Source organism: Leucoraja erinacea, unplaced genomic scaffold (genome assembly GCF_028641065.1).
Source record: "Leucoraja erinacea ecotype New England unplaced genomic scaffold, Leri_hhj_1 Leri_88S, whole genome shotgun sequence".
NCBI lineage: Eukaryota > Metazoa > Chordata > Chondrichthyes > Rajiformes > Rajidae > Leucoraja > Leucoraja erinaceus.
Genome location: NW_026576828.1, coordinates 336,446 through 362,691, shown reverse-complemented (window position 1 = coordinate 362,691; position 26,246 = coordinate 336,446). Strand labels below are relative to the sequence as shown.

The following is a 26,246-nucleotide window of genomic DNA, read 5'->3' as shown; positions in this document are numbered from 1 at the left end:
ATCCCCCACCAGGATGGTCTCAAAGCCCTCCGGTTCTTCCTCGACCAGAGAAGCAACCTGTAGATGGTTTATGCATGCAACCTATAATGTAGCTACCTCAATACCACTAACCACGCCCAGTCATCTCAGTATAACTGTGATATCTTCCCCTTGCTCCTCCCTTGGTTCCAGTACGCCTGAAGACTAGATGCAGTCAGTACTGGGACGTGTTTGACATGTGCCTTTATTAAAGACTCAGTAAAGTTACAGTGTGTCAGACTTAACTCCTTTACATGGTGTCAGTAAGTTAAATGCGCGACCTCTGTTTATACGGTTTTATTTGCTCCTAGTTTTACTAGTGTTTAATTCCCTATTTACCATGGCATTCTCGTGCCGCAAGCCCTCTCTCCTTGTCTTTGACGCTGACATTGCGGAGCGATGGGCTACTTTCGTGATGGACTACAACCACTTCATCATGCATCGTGCACCGAAACGACCCTGATGCGGTCAAAGCCTCACTCCTGCTGAACCTTGCCGGTCCCGATGCTATGAAGCGTGCTCAGGCTTTCACTTACAATCCAGCGGTCCTGGATGACAACGACCAGGTCGTCGAGCCGGCGGAATCTGCCAACGACCCAGTATGTCTCTTACGCAAGTTTGCGGAGATTTGTGACTTGCCCTCCAACCGTATATTGGAGCGGGCTAGATTCTTTACAAGGAAACAGCAGCTTGATGAACCTGTTGAATGTTTTATCGCTGACCTGCGCTACCTTGCTCAGCGGTGCCGTTTCGAGACCATGCGTGATCAGCTCACCAGAGATATTTTGGTCACCGGCATGCTAGATCAGAAGCTACGAGCGGAGCTGCTGCGAAGACCGTATCTCACCCTATGCATGCATGCCAAATAGCTGAGGTGGTTGCCCCGCTACATGGGCAGAGGGGATCTGACAATCGGGCTATTAATCTGACTGGTGTTGCTATGCCCCGTCGCAAGCAAGACAACGTTCGCCCTGCACCGCGGCTGACTTATGCCGCTCGGGTCCCGCTTGTCAAGAAGTGCCCCAACTGCAATTATGTCCACTCTATGCAGTCGCAGTGCCCAGCATTTGGTAAAGCTTGTAATTTCTGTAAGAAGATGAACCATTTCTCAGCTGCCTGCCGCTCCCGTGGGAACGTTGCTCCAGCTCCCAGACAAGTTTAGGGGAGGAGACAGCAATTTTGCTAGCCCTTGCTGTCTCCTCCCCTTCCTTAACCCTCTAGCTGTCTCCTCCCACCCTCCTATCTGCCTACCCTCGGGCTCCTCCTCCTCCCCTTTTCCTTCCTTCTCCCCCCCCACCCCCCATCAATCTGAAGAAGGGTTTCGGCCCGAAACGTCGCCTATTTCCTTCACTCCATAGATGCTGCTGCACCTGCTGAGTTTCTCCAGCAATTTTGTGTACCTTCGATCTTCCAGCATCTGCAGTTCCTTCTTGAACACTCCTCAGACTTAACCACTTTTGGCACCCCCTTCGGAAGATTCAAATTTTTGCGGATGCCATTCGGCATCAACTCTGCTAGCGAAGTGTTTGAACGCTCCATGGAGCAACTGTTTGCCGGGCTGCCGTGTGCCATTATCGTGGATGACATCCTGGTTTATGGGAAAGATGCTGCTGAGCACGACCACAACCTCCGACGGATTCTAGACCGCGCTCGCCAGATCAACTTAAAACTTAACCCGTCAAAGTGCAGGTTCCGTGTAGCTGAAGTACCCTATGTTGGCCACATCTTCACAGCCCACGGGCTGAAACCTGATCCGCAGAAGACCAACGCTATCTCCGAGCTGCCTGCCCCGACCGACGTGACCAGCCTGCAGCGTTTCCTGGGCATGGTCAACTATTTGGGAAAGTTCATCCCTGACCTCAGCGAGTTGAGCGCACCCCTGAGGCAACTGACGAAAAAAGACATTGCCTGGTCCTGGTTTCCCCAACACCAGCAGGCTTTCGACCTTCTCAAAACAAAGCTGATTAGCACACCGACTCGCAAGTTTTTCGATCTGCAACGTCCAATTGTAGTTACGTGTGATGCTTCCCGCTTCGGACTCGGTGCTGCCTGCCTGCAACTCCATGACGACGGCTCGCTGCAGCCCATTTCTTATGCCTCGCGTACCATGACAGACACTGAGCAGCGCTATGCACAAATCGAGAAGGAGCTTCTTGCGGTTGCATTTGCCTGCTCCAAGTTCAAGGACTTCCTTTTCGGTACCAGGTTCACCGTCGAGACGGATCATCAACCCTTGGTGACCATCCTCAATAAGCCTGTCTATTTCTCTCCAGCTAGACTACAGCGCATGATGTTACAGCTCCAGCGGTTTGACTTTCTGATCGTGTACAAGAGGGGCACCGAGATGCAAGTGGCTGACGCGCTGTCCCGGGCCCCCCGGTCCTCCTGTGACAGGCACCCCTACGAGCAGGAGGATCTGCAGGTACTCAATGTCAACTTTGTTCCCTTTAAGCAGCTGCAGTGCCTGGTTGAGCACACCGCCAACGACCCCGACCTGCAACAGCTCGCGGGTGGCCCAGCAGACGCACCTCACTGCCTGCGGGCGCCCACCCTTTCTTTCTGGTCCACGACGAACTGGTGCTCCAGGACGGCATCATCATCAAGGGTCACAAGGTGGTCGTCCCTGCCTCCCTATACGACTTGTACTACAACGCTGCCCACATGGGGCATCCCGGAGCCGATGCCACCATCTCACATGCCCAAGAACAATACTATTGGCTCGCATGGCCAAGTACATTAAAGCCCGAGTAGCCTCCTGTCCTGATTGCAACACTCTTGCCCCACATCAGCAGTGCCAGCCATTTCTGCAGCAGCCTGCGCTTGCCATGCCCTGGACCTCGCTGGCTGCTGACATATTCGAATGGCGAGGCAAGCACTACCTGGTGTTGGTTGATTCATATTCCAACTGGTTCGAAGTGGATCTTCTCCCTGCTATCACCTCTGAAATGGTCATCAGTAAGCTGCGCAGACACTTTGCTAGCTTTGGGTCCCCGGTCCGCTTGCAGACCGACAACTGCCGTCAGTTCACCAGTGCAGAATTCCAGGCTTTTGCTGTGAAGTGGAACTTCACTCACTATACCAGCAGCCCCGAATACCCGCAGAGCAACGGCCTGGCCGAGCGAGCTGTCCGCAGTGCCAAGAATTTGCTCGAGCAGTCTCGTCTCTCCAATGGTGACTTCTACCTGGGTCTACTAAACCTTCGCAACATTTCACGGGACCCTACCATGCGATCCCCTGCCCAGCGTCTGATATCCCGCATGCTTCGCCCACCGATGCCGATCGCCCAACAATCCCTGGTGCCCAAGGTCCTCCAGCCTGCCGCCGTCCAGCAACGGATTGCTTACAAGCATGAGGTACAGCACCGCTCTCACGACAAGTCCTGCCGCCCGCTCTCACCACTACTGCCTGGCCAGGTCGTCCGCATGCAGACAGCCACCGGATTCTCCCGACTTGCAACCGTTGTTGGTGTGGACGATTCCCCGAGATGTTACCTGGTGGATTTTGATGGAACTGTCTACCGCCGGAGCCGCCAGCACCTGTTGGCCGTTAACGAGCCTCTGCCTCCTCCTGCAGATCCCTACGCTCCTCCATTGCATTTCAAGCCTGTCATTACTAATTACCCCACTGCTCCCTGCATGCCCCGGTCAGTTCGCTTGCCGCGTTTTCCAGCCGGCACTCAAATACACCTGGACCATTTCCGACACTTCCCTACCATTCCTTGACCTCACTATCTCCATTGCAGGTGATAGACTTCCGACCGACATCCAATATAAACCTACTAACTCCCATGGCTATCTGGACAACACTTCTTCCCACCCTGCTTCCTCTAACGACTCTATCCCCTACTCCCAATTCCTCCGTCTACGCCGCATCTGCTCCCAGGATGAGGCGTTCCACACCAGGGCATCTGAAATGGCCTCATTCTTCAGGAAACGGGGGTTCCCCCCCTCCACCATAGATGAGGCTCGCACCAGGGTCTCTTCCATACCCTGCAACACTGCTCTCTCTCCCCATCCCCCCACTCGCAACAAGGGCAGAGTCCCCCTAGTCCTCACCTTTCACCCCACCAGCCGTCACATACAACAAGTAATCCTCCGTCAGTTTCGCCATCTCCCACATGACCCCACCACTCGCCACATCTTCCAATTCCCCTCCCCCCCCATGTCTGCCTTCCGCAAAGACCGCTCCCTCCATAACTCCCTTGTCAATTCTTCCCTTCCCTCTCGTACCACCCCCTCCCCGGGCACTTTCCCTTGCAACCGCAAGAGATGCAACATTTGTCCCTTTACCTCCCCCCTCGACTCCGTTCAAGGACCCAAGCAGTCGTTCCAGGTGCGACAGAGGTTCACCTGTATCTCCTCCAACCTCATCTATTGCATCCACTGGTCTAGATGTCAGCAGATCTATATCGGTGAGACCAAGCGGAGGTTGGGCGATCGTTATGCCGAACACCTCCGCTCAGTCCGCAATAACCAAGCTGACCTCCCGGTGGCTCAGCACTTCAACTCCCCCTCCCACTCCGTATCCAACCTCTCTGTCCTGGGTCTCCTCCATGGCCAGAGCGAGCAACACTGGAAATTGGAGGAACAGCACCTCATATTCCGCTTGAGGAGTCTGCATCCTGGGGGCATGAACATTGAATTCTTCCAATTTTGTTAGTCCTTGCTGGCTCCTCCCCTTCCTCAGTCCTCCTGCTGTTTCCTCCCATCCCCCAGCCTTCGGGTTCCTCCTCCTTTTTCATTTCTTCTTCCCGCCCCCCCCACCCCCGATCAGTCTGAAGAAGGGTTTCGGCCCGAAACGTTGCCTTTTTCCTTCGCTCCATAGATGCTGCTGCACCTGCTGAGTTTCTCCAGCTTTTTTGTGTACCTTTGACTTTCTCTAATGTCACCTGACATGACACCTCCTGTTCAATCTTCACTTTTATTTATTTTTTCATATTTTGGTAACTGGGCACTGCTAGCTGGGCCAACATTTCTTGCGAACTGCTGTAGTCATTCTGGAGATGATCCTACAAAGTCATTAGACAGGGATATTCAAAGTTTGAAACCAGGAATGATGAAGGATAACACATTTCCAAATAAGAATAGTATGCAACAAAGGGAAAATGTAGGTGGTTGTATGCCATGTATCTGCTGCCTGGTCCTTTTTGTGTTAAAGGTTACTGGTTTGAGAGGTGTTGTCCGAGTAGCCAAGATGAATAACTACTGCATTGTTTCAGATGTTACACCCTGCAGCTGGTGTGTTCTGGTGGATGAGGAAAGGAATTAGAAATGTGGATGGGATAGCAATTAATTAGGCTGCTTAATCCCGAATGGTGCCAAGCCTGCTGTTGGAACTGCAATCATCCTTAGCAAGAGGCCGGCATTCTAACTTATCTTATAGACCATGACTTATCTCAGGTAAGTCATTCAACACAGCATACTTAAGGGCCAGTCCCACTTACGTGTCCTTGGCACGCAAATTAAGCGACCTCGTGGTCGCGTTGAGCCGCGACGGTCCCGCAAAGGTCGGGTGCGATTTCATGCATACGCACAGCCATCTGGAGCGCATGACGTCATTTGAAGATGGACACAAAGCTGAAATAAATCAGCGGTGACAGGCAGCATCTCTGGAGAGAAGCAATGGATGACGTTTTGTGTCGCGACTCTTCTAAAGTCTGAAAAGAAGGGTCTTGACCCGAGACGTCACCCATTGCTTCTCTCCAGAGATGCTGCCAGTCCTGCTGACTGCATTTTGTGTCAATCTTCAATTTTCTTGGTCCCGCTCTGGGAGTAGAAGTGGGGGCGGATCAGGACCGCAACGGCTGTGAGCCCCAGGCCACGTTCGGCGATCGTTTGCCTGCTTCTGCTGCTGTTGGTGAGACGTTGCGTTGCACCAGGGTCTTGGGCCTGTCCTACTTTGGCCGTCAGTCCGCGACAGGCCATTGGCGCGCAAAGAATTCGTTCACTACAAAAATTTCGTTGGCGCGCAAAGATTTAGTTCACTACAAAAATTTCGGAGCCCCGCGCAATGTCACGCACAACTACATACCCCTCAGCGCTTCTAAGTGGGACCAGCCCCGCGGGGCCATACGATGCCCATGCGCCTCAATGCGACCACAAGGTCGCGAAATTTGCGTGCCAAGGACACATAAGTGGGACAGGCCCTTTAGCGTCTGACCTGCTCTTGGAGTCTCTGTATTTATGTGACTGGTCCCAGTTGAGTATTTGAGTAAGCGCCTCCCACAATGTTGATATGATTATGCTAATGTAAATACCAAAGGTGGGTGGCAACTCCCTTCAGTTGGTAATAACTATTCCCTGATACTTTTGTAGTACGTCTTATTTGTTAATAATTTAATGTTGCTCAGCGAGTGCTAAAGGCTGGCAAGAACTGTTCACTGTGAACAGAATTGAATCATGTGCAATCACACGGAACAACGCTGTTTAGACTTTTGGATTGAAGGAGAACCAGCAAAGAAGCAACTGAATTTGATGCTTCCCTGAGGAACTCCTGCAACAATATCCTATATTCTGACTATACAGTAACTAACCTCCAACAGCCATTGGAATGCTTTTATCTTGCTGCCCACTGAGTTCTTTTACCAGGACTTTGCGATGCCACAGTCAAATGCTGCATTGATTATCATTGCTCTCATCCCAGTAATTCAGCTGTTTTGGTTCTTGCTTGAATTGAATCTACAATGTGCTGTGGCACTGTCTGATCATATCAGCTGTATCTACTTCTCTGAGTCATGTCTTGATATCTTGCAATGAATCACCTTGGCTGAAGACTATGATGGTGTTGATTAAGGACAATGTTCAGATGGCACTTGACACTGCCAAACATTGTTGCAAATCCTTCAGCCTTAGGCTCAGCTATCATTGAGGACTAAAATATTCTCAACTTCAACCAGGCCATCACCATTCAGTATTAGACACTGCAGAACTGCAATAACTATTTGAAATTAACTGTTGGTTATGGGATTAGATAATTTTATCTACTCAATGATGTTTTTGTTATTTAGCACACATGTGCACCAGTGTTGCAACTTCATAAAAATGGTATTTCAGCTGCTGCAGATCCGCTGTGTATTACTGTTACACGGTTTGAAATCACAGAGCTTTGAAATCTTCACGTAGTCACTCACGTGACTCCGAAGTAAAATAGTAAAATTAAACGAGAACTTACCAGTTTGAAGTTTGATCTGTATTTTATGAGGAGTTACGATGAGGGATTACGTGCCCTCCGCTCCCACCCACAATAATATGGGTCAAACTGATAACTGATGTCTCCTTTTCTTTACTATGTTTATTTCAATAACTGTGTCTATCTGTGATTCCACACCGCTGCTTTGAAGTATGCCGAGGTATGGGATGCACCTTAACTGGAGGGTGACCAATATACCGGCAGGCAGGTTCGCTGGTGCTACATGGGTGGGTTTAAACTAGATTGGCAGGGGCTGTGGGATCTTATACCGGACCAAGATAGGTGAAAGGTTAGAAAGTTGGTATGGAGGGTGAATAAAGAAAGTATAGAGGAGATAATAGGCAGGAGAAAGGCAGGGAGTGTGCAAGGACTGTTGGTTTAATTTGCACATTTTAATACAAGAGGCCTGATGGGTATGGCAGATGAGCTTAGGTGCTTCAGGAGAGACAGAGGTGAAGGTAAAATGGAGGGGAAGTTGCGTTTTTGGTTAAGGAGGATGTCACAGCTGTGATCAGAGGGGACATTATGGACGGTTTGTCTAGTGAGGCTATGTGGGTGGAGCTGAGGATCAAGAAAGGGATGATCACCTTGTTGGGGATCGTGGATGAGACTCTTGGGACAAGCAACCACTGTTCTATTAGGTGAATGGATTAAAAGCCGATAAATCCCTAGGGCCAGATAGGCTGCATCCCAGAATACTTAAGGAAGTAGCCCCAGAAATAGTGGAAGCATTAGTGATAATTTTTCAAAACTCTTTAGATTCTGGAGCAGTTCCTGAGGATTGGAAGGCAGCTAATGTAACCCCACTTTTTAAAAAGGGAGGGAGAGAGAAAACAGGGAATTACAGACCAGTTAGCCTAACATCGGTAGTGGGGAAAATGCTAGAGTCAGTTATTAAAGATGGGATAGCAGTACATTTGGAAAGTGGTGAAATCATTGGATAAAGTCAGCATGAATTTATGAAAGGTAAATCATGTCTGACAAATCTTATAGAATTTTTCGAGGATGTAACTAGTAGCATGGATAGGGGAGAACCAGTGGATGTGGTGTATCTGGACTTCCAGAAGGCTTTTGACAAGGTCCCACATAAGAGATCAGTATTGATGTGGATAGAGAACTGGCTGGCAGACAGGAAGCAAAGAGTAGGAGTAAACGGGTCCTTTTCACAATGGCAGGTAGTGACTAGTGGGGTACCGCAAGGCTCAGTGCTGGGACCCAGCTATTTACAATATATATTAATGATTTGGACGAGGGAATTGAATGCAACATCTCCAAGTTTGCGGATGACGCGAAGCTGGGGGGCAGTGTTAGCTGTGAGGAGGACGCTAGGAGGCTGCAAGGTGACTTGGATAGGTTGGGTGAGTGGGCAAATGCATGTCAGATGCAGTATAATGTGGATAAATGTGAGGTTATCCACTTTGGTGGCAAGAACAGGAAAGTAGACAATTACCTGAATGGTGGCCGATTAGGAAAAGGGGAGATGCAACAAGACCTGGGTGTCATGGTACACCAGTCATTGAAAGTAGGCATGCAGGCGCAGCAGGCAATGAAGAAAGCGAATGGTATGTTAGCATTCATAGCAAAAGGATTTGAGTATAGGAGCAGGGAGGTTCTACTGCAGTTGCACACCTGGAGTATTGTGTACAGTTTTGGTCTCCTAATCTGAGGAAAAACATTGTTGCCATAGAGGGAGTACAGAGAAAGTTCACCAGACTGATTCCTGGGATGGCTGGGATCAGGGGGTATGGAGAGAAGGCAGGTACAGGATACTGAGTTGGATGATCAGCCATGATCATATTGAATGGCGGTACAGGCTCGAAGGGCCAAATGGTCCTGCACCCATTTTCTATGTTTCTATGTAAGATAGTTATGGATAGGGATACAAGTTAAGGCCCACAAGTTAAAATGCTAAATTGGGACAGGGCCAACTTTGAGGGTAAGATACAGGAACTCGCTCAAATTGATTGGAGTTTGAAGGAAAAGGAACATCTGAAAAGTGAGATGTTTTTAAAGGGTGTTCACAAGATTTCAGGACACACACGTCTCTGTTAAAGTGAGGGGAAAAACAGGCAAACATAAAGAATAATGGATAACGAAAAAAAAAAGAGGCATTAGCCATGAGTAAGATGACGAAATGGGGCAAGTATTGGCAGCTGGGATCAAGTATATCCCTTGAGGAGCTTTGGGAACTAAGGAACAAACTAAAAAAGGAAATTAAAAGTGCAATAAGGGGACAAGAGATAGTTCTGGCAGATGGCATTAAGGACAATCCCAAGAGATTTTATGTACATAAAGGAAAAAAGATGGGACCTGTCATGAATCAAAGTCTGCATGGAGCCACAGGAGATGGGCAAGGTCCTATCCCTAATAAGCATTTAGATGAACAAGGCTGATTAGGGTTAGCCAGCATAGTTTTGTACGTGGGAAGTTGTGTCTCACAACTGAGTTTTTTGATGATACAGGTGCACAACCTTTTATCCGAAGTTCCAAATAACGAAAACCTCCGAATAGCGACATTTTTTCAGTCCTTGAAAACGTTCACCGAGGGCGGCCCGCAGAGGTGACAGCGGAACCTCCGGTCGGTCCTCGAAGAAAGGGGAACTAAATCCCCATTCATAAAAGAGAAGGTGAGGGTATATTGCGCGGGAGGGTTAATAATTGACAATCTGCTGCTGCCTGCCCGCTGAGTTAAAAAAGTTCCCACGGTAGACACGATACACAGTGTATCGTGAGTCTTGCATGAGAACTTTTTAACTCAGCGGGCAGGCAGCAGCAAATTGTCGCTCCCTTAAGTTTCACCCCACCTACACCCCTCTGCTTCCCGGCCATGTGTGTGACCCCTTCCCTCCCCTCTCCAGCTCCCAGCTCATTGCACCGGCGCGGGGGCTTTGCACTGTCTTCACGTCGGAGCTAGTGCCAATCACCGGAGACGTCAGGACCAACGGGACACCGGCCCCCAGGCCCACTGCAAGCACGGAGATCCCAGAGACCCACAGCCAGCAGCAGCTCAGCCCCGTTCCAATTCCAGAGGAACACGCTCTCCGCTGTCCCCGTAGGGACAGAAGCTGATGGCTCGGGCTGTGACGTCTCCGGCCACCCCCCTGTACAGGAGCTGAGACTGGGAACTGTGGAGTTGTTTGCAGTTGCAGAGGGAGGGGGCAAGGGCGGTACAGTTCCCAGTCTCAGCTCCAGTCCAGAGGGGTGACCGGAGACGTCAGGACCAACGGGACACCGACTGCAAGCACGGAGATCCCAGAGACTCACAGCCAGCAGCAACTCTAGCCCAGCCCCGCTCCAACTCCAGAGGAACCCGGGTTGCTGATGAGGGGGTGCAGCTCGGCTGTGGGCGAACTGCCACTTGTCGCTGTAGCGGCCCATCGGGGAGCGGGTTCCTGTTGGTCCTGACGTCTCCGGCCACCCCCCTGGACAGGAGCTGAGAGACGTCAGGACCACCAGAAGCCGCTCCCCGATGCGCCGCTACAGCGACAAGTGGCAGTTCGCCCACAGCCCGAGCTGCGCCCCCTCATCGGGACACCGACCCCCAGGCCCACTGCAAGCACGGAGATCCCAGAGACTCACAGCCAGCAACAACTCTAGCCCAGCCCCGCTCCAACTCCAGAGGAACCCGGGTTGCGGATGAGGGGGCGCAGCTCGGGCTGTGGGCGAACTGCCACTTGTCGCCGTAGCGGCCCATCGGGGAGCGGATTCCTCTGGAGTTGGAGGGACAGGGAGACACAGCGGCTTTTGAGAATGGTGGGCAATCACTTCCAAAGTTCTGCCCACACAGTCAGTACACCTCTCCTACACTTGTCTCCCGCTCTAAGATTATCTCGCAGAGAATGATCCCAGCCTAACCCTCCCTATTCTCTCCTATTCTGCAAGAAAAAACTACATTGAAGACTCAAACTCGCGATCGAGTAACTGCCGGGATCGAGGCGCAAACTCGCGACCTTGCGGATATGAGCCGAGCACTCTACCACTGAGCCAGCCGTTAAAATCTACGCTAAAAATCTTCCATTCCGAAAGCCGAAAAATTCTGAATTACGAAAAGTGTCTGGTCCCAAGGCTTTCGGATAAAAGGTTGTGCACCTGTATGACTAAAAAGGTTGATGAAGACTATAGACATATATATGGATTTCTGAACGGCATTCACCAAAGTTCCACATAGTAACCATTTAACAATTACAGCACGGAAACAGGCCATCTCGGCCCTTCTAGTCTGTGCTGAACACTTACTCTCACCTAGTCCCATCTACCTGCACTCAGACCATAACCCTCCATTCCTTTCCTGTCCATATACCTATCCAATTTATTTTTAAATGATAAAAACGAACCTGCCTCCACCACTTCCACTGGAAGCTCATTCCACACCGCTACCACTCTCTGAGTAAAGAAGTTCCCCCTCATGTTGCCCCTAAACTTTTGTCCCTTATTCTCAAGTCATGTTCTCTTGTTTGAATCTTCCCTACTCTCAATGGAAAAAGTTTATCAACGTCAACTCTGTCTACCCCTCTCATAATTTTAAAGACCTCTATCAAGTCCCCCCTTAACCTTCTGCACTCCAAAGAATAAAGACCTATCTTGTTCAACCTTTCTCTGTAACTTAGGTGCTGAAACCCAGGCAACATTCTAGTAAATCTCCTCTGTACTCTCTCTATTTTGTTAACATCTTTCCTATAATTTGGCGACCAGAATTGTACACCTTATTCCAGAAATGACCTCACCAAAGCCTTGTACAATTTTAACACCCCAAATTCTATACTCAATGCTCTGATTTATATAGGCCAGCACACCAAAAGCTTTCTTTACCACCCTATCTACATGAGATTCCATCTTCAGGGAACTATGCACAGTTATTCCTAGATCTCTGTTCAACTGCATTCCTCAATTCGCTACCATTTACCATGTATGTCCTATTTTGATTTGTCCTGCCAAGATGTAGCACCTCACACTTATCAGCATTAAACTTCATCTGCCATCTTTCAGCCCACTCTTCCAAATGACCTAAATCTCTCTGTAGACTTTGAAAATCTACTTCATTACCCGCAACCCCACCTATCTTAGTATCATCTGCATACTTACTAATCCAATTTACCACACCATCATCCAGATCATTGATGTACATGACAAACAACAGTGGACCCAACACAGATCCCTACGGCACCCCACTCGTCACTGGCCTCCAACCTGACAAACAACCATCCACCATTACTCTCTGGCATCTCCCATTCAGCCACTGTTGAATCCATCTCGCTACTCCACCATTAATACCCAACCATTGAACCTTCTTAACCAACCTTCCATGAGGAACCTTGTCAAAGGCCTTACTGAAGTCCATATACACAACATCCACTGCGTTACCCTCATCAATTTCCCGTGTAACATCTTCAAAAAATTCAAGAAGATTAGTTAAACAAGACCTTCCAGGCACAAATCCATGTTGACTGTTCCTAGTCAGACCCTGTTTATCCAGATGCTTATATATATTATCTCTAAGTATTCTTTCCATTAATTTGCCCACCACTGACGTCAAACTAACAGGTCTATAATTGATAGGTTTACTCTTAGACCCCTTTTTAAACAATGGAACAACATGCGCAGTATGCCAATCCTCCGGCACTATTCCCGTTTCTAATGACATTTGAAATATTTCTGCCATAGCCCCTGCTATTTCTACACTAACTTCCCTCAATGTCCTAGGGAATTTGGGCTTTGGGCTTGGTTTTCTTGGTTGACTACTTAACCTGGTGTTGTAGCACACGTACTTTGTGTTTTAATTGTAATTTAAGATCCAGATCAGTGACTGCTGTGAATAGAGTAGCTGACAACTAGGGAAAGTCCATGTGACAGCTTGAAAGACAGCTGACAGGAGGGAATAGACCCCGCTGGGGCAGTTATATACCTCATTGCAGCAGTGGCATAGATTGTAAACTGTTTTGCTGCACCTCTAAAAAGCTACGAAAAAGAATAGAAAAATCCCCCTGGAGTGTGGGAGAGCTGGGGCGGAAGATGACTCACAGGTGGATTACTCGGTTACAGACCACGGAGCGGAAAAGATTTTGAGTAGGATTAGCACATCAATGAAGGACAGGGGCTCAGTGGTAGCGGGAAAGAAGCTCCAGGTCTGTTCTTGTGGTTGGCAGAAAGTAACAACTGCAAAGGGCCTCAGAATATATCAGGGAAGGAAATGCTTGTTACAGGTAGTGCAGGGAAATCGCATTGACCAGTACTTCTTGAGAAGTCAGTCGAATGAAGTCCAGCGATGGGTAGAAAACAACAGTTTGTGGGATATCATTATCCCTGTCACTAAGGAGGAGGGAACAAGCATTGTAGAGGGGGATGTAGGTGGGGGTGAGTCAGGGAGAAGAGCGGTGGGCTGAAACCTAAATGGCCTATGGTAGGTAAAAGGAAGAAATGGGAAACAGTTAATATAGATTTGATAAAGTTGTTAAAGAGTCTGAAAGTGACAGTGGAAAACGTTAGGTAAAATGGGAGAGATTGTTTATCAATATGGTGCAAACAGATTTGGAGTTATTGAGAAATAGAAGTTGCAGGTTCTATAGGTGGTTAGATCTAGACGAGAGAGAGAAATTAAGAGATTTATTATGAGGAAAAGAAATAGTGACAGTTGGGGAGAGTCAAGAAATGTATAACATGTAGTATGTGTATTTTTTTGTAAGTGTATTCTGTGTAAGTGTATCCTAGTTTTATGCAAGGTTGATATTTGTGTTTGATATGACTGTTTAATGATGGGTTAGGATGCATGGAAGACAAGATGTGAGTGTTTAGCATTGTTTGTGTGAATTAATCATCTGTAGTTTCCTTTAATAGATACTGGTAGCATAGGTGGTGAGAGCAGGTATTGAGGGGGGTTGTTTTGGGATGTCAGAACTAACTGTTGAGCCCCTTTGAGGTGTCGTGGGCCTAACTCAATGAAACAAATCCCCATTTGATAACCCCAATTATATACTTGCATCTACATGATCAGTTTTTATGTGCTTGTTAACACGTAGGTAGTTTATTATTGCATTTGGAGTTAGTTATTGTCTTTAGCATGTGTGTATAAGCAGCTTGGATATTACTTTGGCTTTGGGTATGGTTTAATTGGTTGGCGCTTACATTATCTTATTGCACATACTTTATGTTTTAATTGTAAGTGATCTGTTTGTATAACAGGCTAAACAAAGCTTTTCACTTTACTGCAGTACACATGACAATAATAACCCCAACCCAAAGGGTCCAAATACAATACCCCCTTAAAGATGCAAGGAAGGCGTATGGTATGCTTGCCTTCATCGGCTGGGGCATTGTGAATAAAAATCAGGAAGTCACGTTACACATTTAGAGGACTTTGGTTAGGCTGCATTTGGAGTAATGTGGGTACTCAAAAAAATGCTGGAGAAACTCAGCGGGTGCAGCAGCATCTATGGAGCAAAGGAAATAGGTAACGTTTCGGGCCAAAACCCTTCTTCAGACTGATAGGGAGAAGGAAGGAAAAATAGGAGGAGGAGGAGCCCGAGGGCTGGGGGATGGGAGGAGACAGCTCGAGGGCTAAGGAAGGGGAGGAGACAGCAATGGCTAACAAAATTGGGAGAATTCAATGTTCATGCCCGCCGGATGCAAGCTCCCCAAGCGGAATATGAGGTGCTGTTCCTCCGTAATGTGTGCAGTTCTGGTCGCCATTACAGGAAGGATATGGTGGTGGAGGCAATACAAAAGTGGCATTTAAGAGGCTTTTAGAAGCATCTAGGTATGCACGGAAAGGAGAGGTATATGCAGGCAGATAAGATGACTTTACCTCAGCATTATGTTTGGCATAGACAACGTGGCCTATAGCCCCTTATCTGTACTTCACTATGCTCTATGTTTTGTACCCTGTTATATTGATATGTTCTTCTCTCACCAAAATTCTGTAATGGTTAAAATAATGCAATCCCATGTACTAATCCAGGCTCTATACTCAACTATTGTACAATTTATTCTCCTTACATTAAAATAAATACAATTCAGGTCATCTTTCCATTAAATTAATCTCCTCTGACTGCATGTGATTCATATCCCTTCATTCCCTGCACAAACATGTGCCTAACTAAAAACCTCATAAAAGCCATGATCATGTCTGCCTCCTCCACCACAACCACTTGCAGCATGTTCCATTCACCGACTATTCTGCGTAAAGAAAATTACAACCTCCTCTCCTTTAATCTTTGGCCTCTCACCTCAATGCTATGTCCTCAGGTCTTTACATATCCATCCTGGGAAAAAGGTTCTGCCTACTCTTTCTATGACCCCTCATTATTTTATATACTTCTATCGGTTTTCCCCTCAGACTTCAATATTCTACAGGGGACAATCAAAGTTTGTCCAGTTATTTCTTATAGCTAATATCTCTTTTGCACTACCTCCAAAGCCTCCACATCTTTCCTGTAATGGGGAGACTATACGCAATACTCCAAATGTAGTCCAAACAATGTTTTATAAAGCTGCCACATTACCTCCTGACTCTTAAACTCAATGCCCAGACTGATGAAGGCAAGCATACCACATACAGAGCATGTCTGGAGAAAAGGACTAGGTGATGTTTCTGGTCAAGACCCTTCTTCACCACATGCTTTTTTTTACCAGTCTATCCACATGTGTTGCCACTCTCAAGAATCTATGGACTTCGACCTTAATCTCCCTCTGTACATCAATGCAAACATGAGGTGTAAATGTAAACATGAAGAAAATAAATAAAAGGTAGTGCATGCAAAACTGAATACAAATCAGAAGCCTCAAGTATCTAACAGAACTTCAGTAAAATTATCTTCCTGCATTCAATATAGTATTGATCACAAAAAAAGCACTCTTCCCTCTATTTCAATCTTAACTGCCCAAAGAAAAATCATTTCTGTCCTTTTAATGTATGAAATAAAGGGTTATTAAACTTTATATAACTATTGATATTTTCAATACAACATTTTACAAATTACCTTGATAATTTATTTTGATCTGCGTTCAATTTTGCATGCACTATCTTTATAATTTATTTTCTTCATGTTCAAGTCTGCAACTCAGATTGACCAAAATTAATCGAGCTTCATAGTCACACCTGCCAAAGCAAACATGTTATCAGTTTCTCCTTTGACTTCTTCATCCTTGGCCGTGATTCTTTGCTACCCCTTGCTCATAACCTTTGCTTTGCTTTATAATGTAAACATTGTTTTGTTACCTATTGCTCTTAACCTCCATATTCACTCCAGAATGTATCGACCTATGAGAAACTCGTGTATTGCATATTCGAGGGCTCTTCAGATTTCCTCCTGGAAATTCTACAATTATTGTCACAATACCGAACCACTTCGCCACAAGACAATCCTAATGGTGACAGTTTAAGAGCAACAATCATTGTCACATCTATCTATATAATATCAAAACTCTGTGGCTGGCTGGCTGTGTGTGTGTGTGTGTGTGTGTGTGTTTCTGCCTGACTTGTGGGTGCCAGCCTTTGATTCGTTGCCACGCCAACACCATACCCAGAAATGCCAAGATTTTTTCCATTTCGGTAGAGATTTCACTTTTCATTCCAAGTATCCACTCCTCATTAAATTTTGTCGTTTTTATGTACACATTTTTAATAAAATCCTTCTCCCCCCCCCCCCCACTCACTCCTTTTGTCGCCTCCTGCTGGCCAACGACCATAACAGCTGCTGGCGCTCGCCTCTCGCCTCAAAGACGCAATTTAAAAACAGCCGCACTGCTGACTGCTGGAATCTTATGTTCGGGAATGGCTTGAGTTGGAGGAGCACGTCTCCCGTCGGGGCTACAGGTAGGGAACGGCTGCGTTAGGGGAGCAGACCCAACGGGTCTGCACTTGGTCTAGTATTCTATATATTTACAAGGTCCAACACTCCTTTAGTCAACTTTGCATTCATGTTTCAGTCATATGTGCAACTATGACAATTATGCACAGGAAGCAGCACTAATGTAAGTAAAAATGTTAAAGTTATATTGAGACATTCGATTCAATTCTCCATTGCATTCCCACAATATAATGAACTGAAAAGATGAAAAGACTCGTACTTTCAAAAAAACATCAAAAGTATACTTTGAAAAGAAAGCAGAGATCTGATTAGCTAACTGAAGGAATAAGAATAATGTCCTAGAACAAATAAGAGTTCTAGCTCTTATTTGTGCCTCAAGTTGCAAACCCTGGTACCTAGTGCATGAGTCCCTCTCTGCCGGATGGTATCGCTGCATGACTGCTGTCAATCGTGGAGTCAGATTCCCCGTGTACATGTCCCAGATAACCTTAGCGTAAAGCAGGTGACCGAATTTCTGCAGAAATTCTTTAGTTTCCTCTTCAATATCTTGCTGCATCAGCTGAAAGTAAAAGAGAAGTAAATCAGTAAACAGACCAATTATGAAGCAATAAACAAATCAGATATTAAAAAAGATTGAGTTACAAAAAGGAATGGATAATCAAAAAAAAGTTAGCAATTTGCAATGTTGATGTATGTTTTTTTTGGATAGCAGGCAAAAAAGGTTTCCACTCTGTATCTTGCTACATGTGACAATAAACTAATACTATCCAATAAAATAACATAGCTTTAAAATAAATAGGTTGGTGGATTGTGAAAGCAAATGTGGATTGTGGATACAAATGTTAAAGATATTGATCTGTACAGCTTATTGAGCACGAAAACTTGCTGAATCTTTGTACCTCAAGGTAAGACAACTTCTGGTTGCCCCATAACAGGAGGGATGTGGAGACTCACTAAAGGGTGCAGAGAAGGTTCACCAGAATGATATCTGGATTAGGAGGTCTTAGCTACAGGGAGAGGTTGGACAGACTTGGATGGCTTGCCTTAGAACGATGGAGACGTGATATAGAAGTATATAAAATTATGCGAGGCATAGATTGGATAGACAGTCAGAACCTTTTACTAGGATGGAAAAAGCAAATACTAGAGGGCATAGCTTTAGGGTGTGAGGGGCAAAGTTTAAAGGAGTGCAGGCAAGTTTTTGTTTGCACAAAGAATGGTGAGTGGCTGGAGCGTGCAGCTGGGGCTGGTGGTTGAGGCAGATACTATTGTGATATTTAAGAGACTTTAGGATATTATGGCGTATGGATATTCAGCGAATGGAGGAATTTGAATAATGTGCATGCAGATAAGAATTAATCTTGGCATCATGTTTGGCACAATCATTATGGGCTGAAGGGACTGTTCTTGTGCTGTACTGTTCTACATTCTATAATTAAAACCGTGTGTAAAATACAAAGCGCTGGAGGAACTCAGCAGGTCAGGTAGCATCTGTGGAGGGAATGGACAGACCAAGTTTGCAACTGCAGGCGATGCAGCACCTGCAACCTGCACGTGTAACAGGGCGGCACTGTGGCACAGCGGTAGAGTTGCTGCCTTACAGCGCCAGAGACTAGGGTTTGATCCTGACCATGGGTGTTGTCTGTACATACTTTGTATGTTCTTCCCGTGACCGCGTGGGTTTTATCCAAGATCTTTGGTTTCCTCCCACACTCCAGAGATGTACAGCTTTGTAGGTGAACTGGCTTGGTATAAATTGTCCCTAAGTGTGTAGGATAGTGTTAATGTTCGGGGATCTCTGGTCGATGTGGACTTGTGGGCGGAAGGGCCTGTTTCCGTTCGGTACCTCTAAACTAAACTAAAACTAAACATGTCCCTATATCTCTTCTCTCGATTCCATCCAAGGATCCAGACAGTCTTTTCGGGTGAGGCAGAGGTTCACTTGCACTTTCTCGAACCTCATCTACTGTATCCGCTGTTCCAGGTGTGGACTCCTAAATATCGGCGAGGCCAAGCGCAGGCTCGGCGGTCTTTTCGCTGAACACCTCTGCTCAGTCCGCCTAAATCTACCTGATCTCCCGGTTGCTAAACACTTTAACTCCGCCTCTCATTCCCATACTGACCTTTCTTTCCTGGGCCTCCTCCACTGTCAGAGTGAGGCCCAGTGAAAATTGGAGGAACAGCACCTCATAGTTCACTTGGGCAGCGGTATGAATATTGACTTCTCTAACGACAAGTAACCTTTGCTTTCTCTCTCTCCATCCTTCCCCCTTCCCACTTCGCCGACCAGTCTGACTGTCCCGATTAAATTTTATCTCTGTATGTTTCGTTGTCACCTTCTCCTAGCTAACAATGATCTATTCGACATTTTCCTTATTCCATATCTCCTTCAATGTCTCGTTTTCACACCTCACCATTCCTTATCTCAGTGTCTCCCGAGTCTCAGAAGAAGGGTCTCGACCCAAAATATCACCCATTCCTTCTATCCAGAGATGCTGCCTGTCCCCCTGAGTTACTCCAGCATTTTGTGTCTATCTTCAGGCAATATTACCGGTCAGGACCCTACTTGAGATTGATGGAATAAAGTGGAGAGAGCTGGAAATGGGAGTAAGGAGTGAGACAAAGCTTGGCAAATGATAGGTGAGTACAGGTGGGGGGGGGGGGGGGGGTGATGATTGATAGATGAGTGGAATGACAGACGGGGGGGGGGGGGGGGGGGGGGGGGGGGGGGGTGGGGGGGGGGGGGGGGGGGGGGGGGGGGGGGGGGGGGAGGAGGATAAAAGGGAAACAGCTTTCAGAGTTGAGTATAACAAGGAAGGGAAACATGGTGAACAGGGGTGGAGAAATGTGTGGAGGGGAAAGAAGTGGGTTGTCAGGGTATGTTAAATTGGAGAATTTGCTGTTCATACGGTTGGGTTGTAAGCTATCCAAGCTATCAGAATACAAGGTGTTGTTCTTTCGGTTTGCAAGTGGCCTCACTTTGGCAGTGGAGGAGGCCAAGGACATAAAAGTTGGGATAGGAATGGGAAGGGAAGTTAAAATAGCTAACAACTTGAAGATCCAGTAGCCTTGGCAACAAAATGCAAATGTTGGGCAAAATGGTCCTCTAATCTATGCTTGGTCATGCCGATGTAGAGGATGCACATCAGGAGCACTAAATACAATAGACAAGGTTATAATACAACTTAGATTGTGAACCAGAAAATACTTGAAAGCTACCTGGGAAATTGGCAAGCAGAAATAAAGTTGTCTTGAAAAAAGAAACAATGTCAGGTCGAAAAAATGTGTTCCACTATAACCTCCCTAAGTAATCAGACATCATTGTCTTTTACGTCATTCAGTTTCACCATGGGAGCCCATTGAAATTGATTACGATTGCTTCTATTTTCAAGGACAAAGGACATTTATTATCACATACACCAATTGGTGTAGTGAAATTTGACTTGCCATTGCAGCACACAAATAAAGATAAGACACAACATCAAAGAATTTAATGCTAAACATAAAAACATCCCCCCACAATAACCATATAACCATATAACAATTACAGCACGGAAACAGGCCATCTCGGCCCTACAGGTCCGTGCCGAACAATTTTTTTTTCCCCTTAGTCCCACCTGCCTGCACTCATACCATAACCCTCCATTCCCTTCTCATCCATATGCCTATCCAATTTATTTTTAAATGATACCAATGAACCTGCCTCCACCACTTCCACTGGAAGCTCATTCCACACCGCTACCACTCTCTGAGTAAAGAAGTTCCCCCTCATATTACCCCTAAACTTCTGTCCCTTAATTCTGAAGTCATGTCCTCTTGTTTGAATCTTCCCTATTCTCAAAGGGAAAAGCTTGTCCACATCAACTCTGTCTATCCCTCTCATCATTTTAAAGACCTCTATCAAGTCCCCCCTTAACCTTCTGCGCTCCAGAGAATAAAGACCTAACATATTCAACCTATCTCTGTAACTTAGTTGTTGAAACCCAGGCAACATTCTAGTAAATCTCCTCTGTACTCTCTCTATTTTGTTGACATCCTTCCTATAATTGGGCGACCAAAATTGTACACCATATTCCAGATTTGGTCTCACCAATGCCTTGTACAATTTTAACATTACATCCCCTTCTATACTCAATGCTCTGATTTATAAAGGCTAGCATACCAAAAGCTTTCTTTACCACCCTATCTATATGAGATTCCACCTTCAAGGAACTATGCACGGTTATACCCAGATCCCTCTGTTCAACTGTATTCTTCAATTCCCTACCATTTACCATGTATGTCCTATTTTGATTTTGTCCTGCCAAGGTGTAGCACCTCACATTTATCAGCATTTAAACTCCATCTGCCATCTTTCAGCCCATTTTTCCAAATGGCCTAAATCACTCTGTAGACTTTGGAAATCCTCTTCATTATCCACAACACCCCCTATCTTGGTATCATCTGCATACTTACTAATCCAATTTACCACACCTTCATCCATAGAAACATAGAAATTAGGTGCAGGAGTAGGCCATTCGGCCCTTCGAGCCTGCACCGCCATTCAATATGATCATGGCTGATCATCCAACTCAGTATCCCGTACCTGCCTTCTCTCCATACCCCTTGATCCCCTTAGCCACAAGGGCCACATCTAACTCCCAATAATCCAGATCATTGATGTACATGACAAACAACAAAGGACCCAACACAGATCCCTGAGGCACCCCACTAGTCACCTGCCTCCAACCCGATAAACAGCCATCCACCATTACCCTCTGGCTTCTCCCATTCAGCCACTGTTGAATCCATCTTGCTATTCCTGCATTTATACCCAACAGTTGAACCTTCTTAACCAACCTTCCATGAGGAACCTTGTCAAAGGGGTTACTAAAGTCCATATAGACAACATCCACTGCTTTACCCTCGTCAATTTCCCTAGTAACCTCTTCAAAAATTTCAAGAAGATTAGTCAAACATGACCTTCCAGGCACAAATCCATGTTGACTGTTCCTAATCAGACCCTGTTTATCTAGATGCTTATATATATTATCTCTAAGTATCTTTTCCATTAATTTGCCCACCACTGAAGTCAAACTAACATGTCTATAATTGCTAGGTTTACTCTTAGAACCCTTTTTAAACAATGGAACAACATGCGCAGTACGCCAATCCTCGGAGACTATTCCCGTTTCTAATGACATTTGAAATATTTCTGTCATAGCCCCGGCTATTTCTACACTAACTTCCCTCAATGTCCTAGGGAATACCCTGCCAGGACCTGGAGACTTATCCGCTTTTATATTTTTCAAAAGTGTCAGTACTTCTATTACTTTGAACCTCATAGTATTCATAGCTACTCTACTAGTTTCCCTTACCTCACATAATTCAATATCCTTCTCCTTGGTGAATACCGAAGAAAAAAAATGGTTCCCACTGTAGGGGGGAAGGCATCAAAAGTCCAGTCCCATCCCCCGTTCACCCATAGTCGGGCCTATTGAGGCCTCTGAATTCGCTGCTACGGCAGCCCGATGCTTCAGGTCCTCTTGCCGGATGATGAAGCTCAGGCACTCCTCAGCAGCTTGGAATGTCTGGAGCGGCCGTCCCCTCCACGGAGACCGCGGCTCCCGAAGTCCACAGGCCGCGCTGGTCGGAGTCCGACTCTGGCGACCTCGTCGTGAAATCCCAGGGTCCGCGGTGTTCAAAGCTCAGCGCCGCCCGCGGCTGGAAGCTCCACAGACCACAGCTCCGCGATGTTGGGAGTCGGCGGTGCCAGCCCTCCGGAGCCCATGCGCGGCCACCCGGGTAAGGCATCGCCCGCTCCACGATGGCGCCCCAGCGCTGTGCCACCGCCGAAGCTGAAGTTCTGGCCGGTCCCGGCAGGAAACGCCGCTCCAGACTGCCAGTAGGCCGCGAGGAAGGGGCGAAAACATGGCTTGGAGAAAAGCCGCATCTCTGGCCAGGTAGGGGCTGAGAAAAAGTTTCCCCCTTTCCCCCACCTCACCCCCCCCCCCACATAAAAAGACTAAAAGACCTCCAAAACAAACACTTTTAACTCACTAAAAATAAAAAAAAAGGGTAACAGCAGCTGGCAGGGCAGCCAAACTCGACAGCGCCCCCTTCAGTTGTGCAATGATATTTTACTGAACAATGTAACATACAGCCAGTATTCTTTAGCTCACAGTAACAAAGATATTAAATAGACCTTAATTTTTGAAAATATTAGACAATGAAAACACTGTTTTGTGAATCTGAAATCTATGTTGTTCTTATTGTTTTTCTAATGCTGTTTTCTGTTACAAAAATGTTTCTTAAGAATACTATTCCAGCATTACAACAGAGCTATCTATGCTGTAAGATAACATGAAACACAACAGTATTTTGTGCATCATAAATCTTGATACTGAGAAGAATAGTACAAAATTCAACAGAACAAACACGGATGGCAGGAAGGGAAAACCAGTGCACCTTTGTCGATGCAACAGCGGTGGAGAGAGTCAGCATCCCAGCCTGGTTCAATAACTCAAACACCTAGGAATGGAGGTTGCCGAAAGTGGTAAACAGTGCCCAGTTCATCACAGATATTGAACTTCCCTCTGCTGAAGGGAAAAGTGCCTCAAAAGACAGCTAATATCATCAAAGACCAACACCACCCTGGCCACATTTTCATCTCACTATTACCAACAGGAAGAAAGTACAAGAGCCTGAAAACCATGACCAGATTCAAGTATAGCTTCTTCTCAGCAGATATCAGGCCCTTGAACATTGCACACCAGCCACAACCCTATCTCAGCAAAAAAAAGGTCACAAAATGCTGGAGTAATTCAGCGGGTCAGACAGTAACCTTGGAGAAGATGGATAGATGACATTTCAAGTTAGGACCCTTCTTCAGTCTGGACCTTCTTCAAATCCATGTTCTCTAGGGAACATCTCCAACTCGATGAATTACTCCAGCACTTCATATCTTTTTTTGTAAACCAGCATCAGCAGTTTGTTGTTCCCATCTCAGCCACTATAATTTGCTTTGTTTTGGTTGCACTACAGACATTGGTTTTGCACTGTTATGGTCTGGTTACCTCGTATTACTGATCAGTAATTTATTGTATTATTGGCTATTGTTTACTTATTTGTTTGTTATCGCACTAATGGACCTGTAAAGCTTCAGCAAGAATTTAATTGTTCCGTTGCCGGTACATACACTTGACTCTCGTATTGATAGAGTATACAACATTAACAACATAGTTTACAGCAAAGACCTGCTAAATGATTTAGCCTCAGCCAAAGAAGAATCCCACTCCTGACACCACTTTCATGTTCGTTTTCTAGGTCTGCACAAAAACTTGAGAGTCTTCAAAGCACAACAGGTCTTTATTGCGTGACTCAATGCTGGCAGCAAGACAACTCAAAATGGCTGCACACACACACACTGCTCACAGACAGGATAAACTATATACAAGCATAGAAACATAGAAAATAGTTGCAGGAGGAGGCCATTCGGCCCTTCGAGCCAGCATCGCCATTCATTGTGATCATGGCTGATCGTCCCAAATCAATAACCCGTGCCTGCCTTTTCCTCATATCCCTTGACACCACTAGCCCCTAGAGCTCTATCTAACTCTCTCTTAAATCCATCCAGTGATTTGGCCTCCACTGCCGTCTGTGGCAGGGAATTCCACAAATTCACAACTCTCTGTTTTTTCTCACATCAGTCTTAAATGACCTCCCCTTTATTCTAAGACTATGACCCCTGGTTCTGGACTCGCCCAACATTGGGAACATTTTTCCTGCATCTAGCTTGTCCAGTCCTTTTATAATTTTATGTTTCTATAAGATCCATCTCCCTTTGTCCTGTGCAGTGCCACCTGCTGCACGGGAGGAGCATTAGTCTGAAGAAGGGTCTCGACCCGAAACTGTGATGTTTGGTGGACTGTGGGGTGGGAGGACCCGTGGCTCCACCCGTGCAGCAGCTTATAGAAACATAAAATTGTAAAAGGACTGAACAAGTTAGATGCAGGAAAAATGTTCCCAATGTTGGGCGAGTCTAGAACCAGGGGCCATAGTCTTAGAGTGAGGGGGGGAGGGGGAGGGGGAGGCAGGGGGAGAGAGAGAGGGGGGGAGAGGGAGGGAGAGGGAGAGGGAGAGGGAGAGGGGGGGGGGGAGAGGGAGAGGAGGGAGGGAGAGGAGAGGGAGAGGGGGGAGAGGGGGGGGGGGGGAGGGGGGAGGTGGAGAGGCTTCAGGATTGGGGGCGGGGCGGAGAGCTTCTGGGTTGTGGGCGGGGCGGAGTGCAAGGGACATACACATTCGGGTTCACCGCAGATCAGTTTAAAACGTAAATGCTGCCTTCCTATTAGTGACACAAATAATTTTTTGACGATGTAACAAGTAGAATAGATAAGGGAGAGCCAGTGGATGCTGGAGAGGATTATTAAAGATATTATAGCAGCGCATTTGGAAAGCAATGACGGGAAAACAGCAACAGGATTAGTCAGTCAGCATGGATTTATAAAGGGAAAATCAATCTTTTGGAATTTTTTGACGATGTAACAAGTAGAATGGATAAGGGAGAGCCAGTGGATGTGTTGTATCTAGATTTTCAAAAAGTCTTTGACAAGGTCCCACACAAGAGATTAGTGTGCAAAATTAGAGCACATGGTAGGGTATTAATATGGATAGAGAACTGGTTGGCAGACAGGAAGCAAAGAGTAGGAATTAATGGGTCGTTTTCAAAATGGCAGGCAGTGACTGGTGGGGTGCCGCAAGGCTCAGTGCTGGGACACTAGTTGTTTACAATATATATATATAAACAATTTAGATGAGGGAATTTAATGTAACATCTCTAAGTTTGCGGATGACACAATGCTGGGTGACAGTGTGAACTGCGAGGAGGATGCAATGAAGCTGCAGGGTTACTTGGATAGTACACAAAAATGCTGGAGAAACTCAACGGGTGCAGCAGCATCTATGGAGCGAAGGAAATAGGTAACATTTCGGGGCGAAATCCTTCTTCAGACAAGGTTACTTGGATAGGTGGGTGAGTGGGCAGAAGCATGGCAGATGCAGGATAATGTGGATAAAGGTGAGGTTATCCACTTTGGTGGTAAGAACAGGAAGGCAGATTATTATCTGAATGTTGTCAGATTAGGAGAAGGGGATGTGCAATGAGACCAGGGTGTCCTTGTACACCAGGCACTAAAAGTAAGCATCCGGGTACAGCAGGCAACGAAGAAAGCTAATGGCACGTTGGCCTTCATTGCGCGA

General features: G+C 46.5%; 1 protein-coding gene across 19 annotated transcripts in view; it reads right to left on the bottom strand.

Moving 5' to 3' along the window:
• LOC129694990 (protein KASH5-like) overlaps nt 1-26,246 on the bottom strand; it is a 244,456-nt gene that overhangs the window by 34,843 nt on the left and 183,367 nt on the right. For all 19 annotated transcript variants that reach the window (XM_055631736.1, XM_055631746.1, XM_055631735.1 and 16 more), the window contains one exon: nt 17,405-17,568. In XM_055631736.1, coding sequence (XP_055487711.1) covers nt 17,405-17,568 — 164 coding nt within the window. The remainder of the gene's footprint in view (nt 1-17,404; nt 17,569-26,246) is intronic.